The sequence below is a fragment of the Anguilla rostrata genome, chromosome 12 (assembly GCF_018555375.3).
Source record: "Anguilla rostrata isolate EN2019 chromosome 12, ASM1855537v3, whole genome shotgun sequence".
NCBI lineage: Eukaryota > Metazoa > Chordata > Actinopteri > Anguilliformes > Anguillidae > Anguilla > Anguilla rostrata.
Genome location: NC_057944.1, coordinates 25,238,008 through 25,247,651, shown reverse-complemented (window position 1 = coordinate 25,247,651; position 9,644 = coordinate 25,238,008). Strand labels below are relative to the sequence as shown.

The 9,644-nt window shown below is 42.1% G+C and overlaps 2 protein-coding genes across 4 annotated transcripts in view; both read left to right on the top strand.

Moving 5' to 3' along the window:
* Nucleotides 1-9,644, top strand: part of LOC135235908 (sodium- and chloride-dependent GABA transporter 2-like) — a 48,478-nt gene that overhangs the window by 15,208 nt on the left and 23,626 nt on the right. The window lies entirely within an intron of this gene.
* The window catches only part of LOC135235907 (sodium- and chloride-dependent GABA transporter 2-like), a 41,159-nt gene that overhangs the window by 27,690 nt on the left and 3,825 nt on the right, over nucleotides 1-9,644 (top strand). The window contains exons 1-12 of one of the 3 annotated variants that reach the window (XM_064301927.1): nucleotides 7-78; nucleotides 683-817; nucleotides 1,989-2,129; nucleotides 2,746-2,833; nucleotides 3,342-3,474; nucleotides 4,166-4,300; nucleotides 4,460-4,563; nucleotides 4,849-4,973; nucleotides 6,530-6,642; nucleotides 7,613-7,750; nucleotides 7,967-8,069; nucleotides 8,990-9,090. The exons of 1 other annotated variant lie outside the window; for it this stretch is intronic. In XM_064301927.1, coding sequence (XP_064157997.1) covers nucleotides 754-817; nucleotides 1,989-2,129; nucleotides 2,746-2,833; nucleotides 3,342-3,474; nucleotides 4,166-4,300; nucleotides 4,460-4,563; nucleotides 4,849-4,973; nucleotides 6,530-6,642; nucleotides 7,613-7,750; nucleotides 7,967-8,069; nucleotides 8,990-9,090 — 1,245 coding nt within the window. In that variant the 5' untranslated portion in view covers nucleotides 7-78; nucleotides 683-753. Of the gene's footprint in view, nucleotides 1-6; nucleotides 79-682; nucleotides 818-1,988; nucleotides 2,130-2,745; nucleotides 2,834-3,341; nucleotides 3,475-4,165; nucleotides 4,301-4,459; nucleotides 4,564-4,848; nucleotides 4,974-6,529; nucleotides 6,643-7,612; nucleotides 7,751-7,966; nucleotides 8,070-8,989; nucleotides 9,091-9,644 lie in introns of those variants that run through there. One more of the 3 variants, XM_064301925.1, reaches the window with a different exon arrangement.

The following is a 9,644-nucleotide window of genomic DNA, read 5'->3' as shown; positions in this document are numbered from 1 at the left end:
TCCTGGCGGTGGCGGGGAACGTAGTGGGGCTGGGAAATGTGTGGAGGTTCCCATACCTCTGCTACAAGAACGGCGGCGGTGAGTGAGTGAGAGTACGAGCGTGAGTTTAGTTTAGTTTATTAGGTTCTCCATTAGCTGTTACCATCACAACAGCTACTCTTCCTGGGGTCCCCGTGAGTACAATTGAATAAGTCTGTATCAATGTAATTGCATGAGTATCTGAGAATGAGTGTGAGTATGAATGTAATTATGGATATGAGTGTGTGTATGAGTGCATGAGTGTATAAGTGTGAGTATGAGTATGAGTGTGAGTGAGTGTATGAGTGTAAGGTTTATGAGTCTAAGAGCAAGTAGGAGTGTGAGTGCTCCAGAGTGAGACTATGTATATGAATAAGTAGGAGAGAGTGTCAATGGTTTGTGAACAATAGGTTTGATTTACATGTTAATAGTACCTGTATGTTCTAAATTTTGCCTATTTATTTGTGGTGCTTCACTCATCCAGTATACTCAACAGTACACTCAATTGTAGGCAAGTGTGTTGATTTGGATGTAGCTATAATCATGGATTATTAATTGTCCAGAAGTAAACATCTCTGGTCTTGTTCACGTACAGTAACATTTGTGAGGCTGGTGATTGAAGATTTATCTCAAATGTTTCCGTTGTGTGTGGGTGTGTCTGTAGGAGCGTTCCTTGTGCCATATTTGTTCTTTGCGTTGACCTGTGGGATACCCCTGTTCCTGCTGGAGACTGCCATGGGACAGTACACCCAGGAGGGGGCCATCACCTGCTGGAGGAAGCTGTGCCCATTGGCTGAGGGTGAGAGGCCAGAAATCTTTGTCAGTGAATGGGTAAAACTAAATCACAATTTGGGGTGGAGTAGAGAAGACGGGCTCACTAGGCATGAGCATGTGATCTAAAATTAAACAGAGGGGAGACTTTGTGGCCCAGCCCTTAGGGTGGCTGCCTCTCAATCCATGTACAAATCTCCTCATGCAGACAGGGGTTCAGTTCAATTGTTCATACATGCAAATCTCCAAACTCTATAGACATATAAAAAATGCAACAATATCAAAAGTGCACTGTTGCTGTTGGTGGGGAATGGTTAGTGTGGCTCTAGGCTGCGTGGGGCCCACCCTATTAAGGTCCTGTTCTGCTGTGTGGATCAGCCTTATGGTCAGGCCAGTTTCTGTTTCTGTGTGCCCAACGGCCTTGCAGGGCAACTCATAATCAGATGTAATGTCAAATATATGAAATCTCCTGAGCCAAGGCATGGAGATGTGGACTGGGGCCAGTGAATACACTGGGATCCAATGGATAATTAGTAGTAGGGCTACAGTACTGCTGATTATCCAAGCAGTACTGTAACCCTATTCAAGCCAAAAAAATTTTGATCGGGAGCCGACAAACCAGTCGGTTCAAACCGATCGGTTCGGAATGGTATCTCATATCTTTTGAGTTGCGAGGTTAAGACCTAACGTTTTTCTTACAATTTGGTCTTGGAAAAAAAACAACCGGGAGGCCGCAACTCGTATTATGTACTTATGCCCTGTTTTATCTCTCACCTGTGATCATGTGTTCCCTGTGTTTTGTGTCTCCTGCCTGCTAATTGTAGTTGTTATTGGACCATTGATTTTTCACATTCTGCATGTCTGCTCATTTTCCATGATTGTCTGCGCATGTCTCTTTGTGTATTTCAGTTCCTGGTTTTCCTCAGTTTAGTGCTTGGTCTTTGTGTGTTCTTGCATGTTCTACTCTAGTCCCCCTTGTCTAGGTTTTGCTTCCCATGCTCCTCCTGTTTCCTTGTTTTTTGTTTTACTGGTTTAATTCAGTAAAGACTTAACATATTCCTTACTTCTGCCTCCCTGAGTCATTTCTGCACCAGGGTCCTAATCCTTTCTGTGAGCCTGTGACACAATTTAGTTGTTCAAATCAATGATTGCCATTGTCAGCTGCTCATAGTGTTTGTGTATGCCTGTGTGTGTCTCAGGAATTGGCTATGCGGGCCAGCTGATCATGTTGTACAGCTGCATGTGTTATATCATCATCCTGGCCTGGGCTCTCTTCTACCTCTACTTCTCCTTCAGCTCACAGCTGCCCTGGGCCAGCTGCTCCAACACCTGGAACTCAGGTAAAATCTGAAATGCAGTCCATACAGGAGGACACAGGTACAGAGCCCATCTCTAAGCTACACTGAGCTGACTGTAAGAACACCTGAAATACAGGTGACCTACAATCCATGGTGCATACAGGTACAAAGCTGTCTTGAAGTGATACTGGGTAGGGTAAGAACAACCATTTCCTTTGGGTACCACAGTCCCACTTCTTCAGAGACAGGAAAAATTGTATGGTAAATTCAGATCAATTAAACATGAGGAATTATTGTGATGCCTGTGCATGCAGGTATGTGTGATATATGTGGGTATTTCAGGTTTAAACATTCACATGTGATCTTATGTCTGCTTCATGGAATGTATTGTGTAGAATGTATTATGTAGAATACACAATTATTTAAAATTAGTTTTGCAATGCTTTCAGAATGTATTCTTTACTCTTGTAATATGTCAATATTAAATGTATATTTTCACATGTATTAACGTTTTTATAATACAGAGTTTGTTAACAGCTGTCAATAACAGGTGAGTTTGGAGTGACAGTCATGTTTATTTAAAACGGGCTGTAGCTCAACTGCAATATCCGGTGAGTCTATTTAGATGATTTAGCAAAGGCTACTCTCTGTGTTTCAGATCACTGTGTGGACATTTCCAACCGAAACCTCACCACAAACTGGACCCAACAGCCCAACAACTCATCTGCAGCCACTGAGTTTTGGGAGTAAGTCTGCTGACTGAGTTCTGTAGTAATTCACCTACTACAGACGTCGGGGTTAGGGAACTAGGAAACTCAGAGGTTGTGGGTTCAAATATTTACATAATTCACTTAGCTTGAATTACTTATGTAAATATCGAGCCATGTAAATATATGGAAAACGTGTAAGTTGATCTGGACAAGAGTGTATGTTAACACATCAGGTGATGTGTAGGGACATGCCTACACATTAGCCTAGTTTACAAATGTATGCGGAGATGGAACACATTGGCCTAGTTTAACCTTTTTGCATTTATGCTAGTGAAATACTTTCTGAACCATAAGAAGAGAAAATGTGTACACGGTAGGGCCAGGATGTAAGGGGTATGCAGAGCATTATGGCTCCTACATGGAAATAAATGTAAGTTAACTGGCAGAACATATTTTGTGTCAATGAAGTTATCAATATTTCTCTTTCTCCACCTCCCTTTCTTCCTGTCATTTTTCTCTCCCCCCCCCGCCCACCCCCACCCAGGAGACGTGTGCTGTTGGTCTCGGGGGGAATTGAGGAGGTGGGCAGTGTGAGGTGGGAGGTCCTTCTGTGCCTCATCACCATGTTGGTCATCTGCTACTTCTGCATCTGGAAGGGGGTGAAGTCTACAGGCAAGGTCTGTCCCAGAGTTACTGAGAGAGATAAGCACAGAATGTCCTTACCTGGGCTACCTCTACAAAGAGTGAGACTGACTGTGTAACAGACTGGAATACTCAACACAGAGTGGCGTGTGATCAGTCCAATAGGGGCACTCTGACGTTCAAACATCTTCCTGTTGTCTTTTGAGTTTACAACTTATGGATTGCACTGATATAATGTCTTCCATCACACAATCTCAACACCTTATCCTGGAGGGGAGAACACTGGGTGAAACACTCAGCCAGAATTTGGTCAGATTGTTGCCAGAATTGTCACATCAAATGTGTAGAGAGTATTAGACAGTTAGACTGAGTATTTTTTGGTCATTAGTCACAAAGGGTTTCAGGTTTTTTGATTATCCAGGAAATCATCTCTAGAAACAGATTAGAATGTCAAATCTTTATACTTTTTTGGTGATAAATCAAAAAAAAAAATGTCTTTATTCCAAACATAATGGAGCTTGCTGTATGTACTTACATGCCTTTTGGATACTCATACAAAATTTCTTCTTTCAACACCAAACAGAATGACCTCTCTGGTCATTTGTCTAAACATACTCTTTTTACGCTTTTTTCAAGAATGGGTTAAATAAGTGCCAAGGGATTCGAAATTAACCATGTTCACATGACTGTAAAAGACACACGCTCTCTCTCTCCACCTCTCACCAGGTGGTTTATTTCACTGCTACTTTCCCATACCTGATGCTTTTGGTGTTGTTGATACGAGGGCTAACTCTACCTGGAGCTCTGCAGGGGTTGGTGTTCTATCTGTACCCTGACCCCTCCCACCTGACAGATCCACAGGTAAGAACTCCGTAACATCAGCGTATGTTAGGCAGTGCCCCATCACCTTGTCATAGCTAAATTTCCCCCTTCCTTATTTCACTCCAAAGGGGAACATATAAATAAATGTTTTCAGCCATATCACCTCAAATGTGTTCACCGTTTGTGATGTCACTGCAGGTGTGGATGGAGGCAGGATCTCAGATAATCTTCTCCTACAGTCTTGGAGCGGGTACTCTGACTGTACTGGGTAGCTACAACACCTATAACAACAACTGCTACAAGTAAGGCCCTATCATGCCCACAGTGCACTAGGGCAGAAATGCAGAGAAAAAATGACAGGTGCTTAAACATAAATATGCAACTCTTTGTCCAGTTCAGTACCAAGATTTATCTTTTCTTCAGTGCAATACTAAGATATCCACATTTAAACCTTCATCCAGTGCAATCCAGAGATACCCACACTCACAATGGAAAACAATTAGCAGCAAACACTGCTAAAATAAAATAAATGGAAAAACAAGGACAGGTCAGCAAATTCCTTTACCCCCCTGGTGGTGTTTCTGCAGGGACTGTTTGTGGCTGTGCCTGCTGAACAGCGGGACCAGTGTAGTGGCGGGATTCGCGGTCTTTTCTGTGCTGGGGTTCATGGCACATGAGCTGGGTGTCGCCATTGAGGAAGTGGCTGAATCAGGTACTGAAGCTCTTTGTACAGTATGCCAAGACAAATAATGAAGATGTGACATTAGGTGACAGGAGTGGCACCCGGTGTGGTCTTCTGCTGTAACTCATCTGCTTCAAGGTTTGACGTGGTGTGCATTCAGAAATGCTCTTCTGCATACCACATTTGTAACGAGTGGTTATTTGAGTTACTGTTGCCTTTCTATCAGCTTGAACCAGTCTGGCCATTCTCCTCTGACCTCTGCCAGCAACAAGGCATTTTTGCCCAGAGAACTGCTGCTCACTGGATATTTTCTCTTTTTCGGACCATTCTCTGTAAACCCTAGAGATGGTTGTGTGTGAAAATCCCAGTAGATCAGCAGCTTCTGAAATACTCAAACCAGCCCGTCTGGCACCAACAACCATGCCTCGGTCAAAGTCACTTAAATCTCCTTTCTTCCCCATTCTGATGCTTGGTTTGAACTTCAGCAGATCTTCAGTCTTGATCATGTCTACATGCTTAAATGCATTGAGTTGCTGCCACGTGATTGGCTGATTAGATATTTGCATTAACGGGTGCAGTTTGCAGTTGAACAGGTGTACCTAATGAAGTGGCCGGTGAGTGTATATATATATATACACATTATAGGCCACCTGTAGTTTTAAAAAAAAGCCTTTTTTTTTAAACTAGGATAATTAGAAGAATTCAGAATTCATGCAAATTTGTTGAATAACAAACTAAAGTATAAACTTTTTTTTTTTCAATTTCTACCCTCAATAACACAAAAAGATGATTTTACTTAAAATTAATCTTAGACACGACTTTCCTTAAAATAGCCTCCTTTGGCGTTAATTACAATGAAATTATTGGATGTCTATCCAATCATTTTGCAGTGTGGGAGGTAGCAGGCTGGGGGGTAAGTGGAGGGGTAATTAATTTGAGTGAAATCTTATCAACCTTAAGTTTTTCATAAAAACCCAGGTAGCCTAATAACTTCAGCCTATAATGCAAGTAAAATAGGGACTAAAGTTGCAAGAAATTTGGCAATCCAAAAAAGGGAGTAAGGCTTGGGTGTGTGGGGCCAAGTAAATTTTGTGGCAAGAACGTTATTACCTGTGAAAAATGGCAAAGAAGCTACAATCATGTACTCTTAATCTTACTGCTGTAATTGTGTCGACTTTTAGCCTTGGTGATATTAAGTCTATATAATGACAATCAAGCATTTGAGTTGAACTTGAAAGGGAGAGCAGTAACAATATGCAATCAAATGGTTGTGGATTAAATTCCCACCTGTGGTGCTGTCTTTCTACCCTTGCGGTACTTAACCTGAATTCTTGCAGTGAAATATGTCCAGCGGTATTAACAGATGGTATGTAAAATGGCAATCTGTGTAAGATACTTTGGATAAGAGCGTCTGCTAAATGCAGAAAATGTGCAAATATAATAAAAGGGAGTCTGACCTGGGAGAGAAGAGCAGGAAGATTAAACACTATCATTTATTTTTCTCCCATTCATTCTCTGTCTCCTTCACTCTCCTCTTGTCTTTCCTTCCCATCACCTCCATGTTCTCCTCTGCTCCCTGCTCCCAGGACCTGGTCTGGCATTCATTGCGTACCCCCAAGCAGTAGCAATGATGCCCCTACCTCAGCTGTGGGCCGTGTGCTTCTTCATTATGATCATCCTGTTGGGCCTGGACACACAGGTAATCAGTCACCTGGCTTCGGCTCATCATTCCTGGCTGCTCTGTCTTTGAAACTGCCAGCACTACAACTACCTGCAGGAATTGCTTACTTCTAGACTCTTCCGGTTTGGTTCATGCTTAACCTGAAGTAAAGCTGTACCGAGCTAGCAAGGCATGATGCTGGGTTATTTTATTTTATTTTTATTTAACCAGGGTAGGTTCACTGAGCATGGATGCTCATTTGCAGGAACGCCCTACTTCACACTCATACACATTCACACCTGGGAGCTGCCCAGTACAACCACAATCCTCTATTGTTGGCCACAGAGCAGCTCTACTGGAGTGAGACAACATTGTTTTAGCCAATTAAATCAGGAGATGATTAGGTGGCAAGTTTTTGTGAGAGCCAGATCTGGGATTTTGGCCAGGACAGCAGGGAACCCCTACTCTTTGGGAATAGTGTCATGTGTCTTTAATGACCACAGTGAGTCAGGACCTCGGTTTACTGACTCATCCGAAAGACGGCATCTCCTACAGCACAGTGTCCCCATCACTGCACTGGGGCATTGGGGTTTATTTGACCACAGATTGCCCCCTGCTGGCCCACCAACACCATTTCCTGCATCAACTCAGTATTCCCTGGTGGTCTCCCATCCAAGTACTAACCAAGCCCACCCCTGCTTAGCTTCAGTCAGTCAGCAGGAGCAGAGTGCGTGGTGGTATGGCTGCTGGATTGAAGATCACGGCAAGATTACTTGCCAAGCTAACTGGACAATATTTCATAGCTAATAAAGATGTATTTGTGGATAGTTTCTCATATGCAGGAAAACAGCAATTGAACATTATTGTGTGTCAAACATATTTCTCTCTTTCTTTTTCTTTTCCTCTGTCCTCCATCTCTCTCTCTCTCTCTCTCTCTCTCTCTCTCTCTCTCTCTCTCTCTCTCTCTCTCTCTGGTGAACCTTGGGGTATCTGTCTGCCTATTGGTCAGTTTGTGATGATGGAGGTGGTGATGACGTCAATGACGGACCGGTTTCCTATGGTACTGCGTAGGGCTGGGCACAGAGAGATCTTCCTCCTGCTCTTCTGCCTCACCTGCTTCATTTTGCAGCTGGTGATGGTCACAGAGGTGAGAAGACAACTGGGGAGAGAAAGATCAATCATTTCAATATATGTTATCAGTTTAACCAGAGGATGCTCTTATCACAGGCCTACACAGATTTACAGAGATAACATACAACCTTAAATGTTGATAGAACTCATTCAGGTTTACTCACTCAGAGCACAAATCTGCCTCTTCCTATTTCACCATATCTACACTTTCATTTCCCCTACTGTCCACCAGGGGGGAGTGTATGTGTTCCAGCTCTTCGACTACTATGCCTGTAATGGGGCCTGTATGCTCTTCATGTGTGTGCTCAAAGTTCTGGCCATGGGCTGGCTGTTTGGTGAGTGCAGGATTTTTACTTGAGATGGAACCTGGTTGTATTTACACTGGTTGTATACAAAACAGCATACCTTCCAACAAACTGTCTTTCCAATACAACAATCTGTGGAAATAATAAGAAAAATGGCACCAAATGGGAATGGATTATGAACAAGAACCAAAACAGTGTATTCACAATGTACAGAATACATAATGAAAATGTTTTAGCGCAAAATTAGATTTGATAAATGTAGAAAATGTATTAAATTCTAAATTTGCATATTGAGGCAGAGGAAAGCATAGCCTTCATTAAAAAAATAAAGCCCATGGTTTCATTAAAAAAATAAAGCCCATGGTTTCAGTTTTTTCTTACACTGTCAATCCAGCCAATAAGAAAAAAGACTGAAAGTCAGATGCACAACCACTGCCTTTTAACTGGAACTTCCCTTCACTGCCAAAGACAAGAGAAACTGTGTTAAAGGGAGCCTGAGCCACCACACCACAACTAAAAATACAGAGAATGGTAGAATGTCTCTAAATTGATCCAGGTTTTAAAGTTCCTTACCTTTCTTGTAAATTGCGTTTAAAATAATAGAGCAAAGACTGATTTGATTTTAAAGAAAGGTAGGTCCAATGAATTCACACAAAACAATGCAAATTAATGATCATGAAAACAACACCCCTGTATACCAAGAACAACCAACACACCCTCAATAAAGGACACTTTAAACCTGAGTCAGCCATCCAATAATGCTTACAAAACCAAATCCACAGCCTTTTAAAAAGAGAATAGCAAAAAAAAGAATGCTATTTTGAAACTGGAATCAAATGAGAGATACTTAAATTAGCAATCTCTGCTTTTTGAATTTGATTTGTTCTGAGTGGAGGTTCGCTTACACACAAAACAATGCTCACCACCATTCCTGTGTGTCCCTCGAGCAGGGGCGGAGCGCATGATCGATGTGATTGAGGACATGACCGGGGACCGGCCCGGCCTCATCTTTAAGCTCTGCTGGCTCTACTTCACACCGCTGGTGACCCTGGTGAGTTGTGGATGAGCGGAGAGAGAGCATCTGTCTGACTCGCTTATTACAGTAAAACCTCATCACTGCACACCCGGAGCATGTTGGATTTTAGATTTAATAAAACTGCAAACTTCTTTCATTAATAGTTTTTCATTAATAGTTATTAATGAATGAGAATTCCAGCACTTGTAGGCTGTCCAACAGGTGAAGCCCACTGTTGTATCAGTTTGTTAGATATTTGGCTCAGTTATATAATTTCATTATTCAATATTAGTCTAATGTGATGAGCATTCCCCGTAATTTGTGATATTGTTTGTGGTTGCTGAATGCCATAAATCACGTAGCATCTGCTTTACAGGGAAGGGAGTTTTATGGGGGAAAAAAAAGTATCACTGAGTAGCCTGCAACCAGCATTTAGTCTTATTATTCAAACATAATACCTACTTCATGACCTGCTGAATGAAAGTTAGGGGAATGGCAGAGAGATTTCAAAGGCATAGCCTACCTGTAAGAGTAAGAGTAAGAGTAATGTTTAAGTTAGTTAGTCACCAAGGAGATAGCTAAGTGCACGT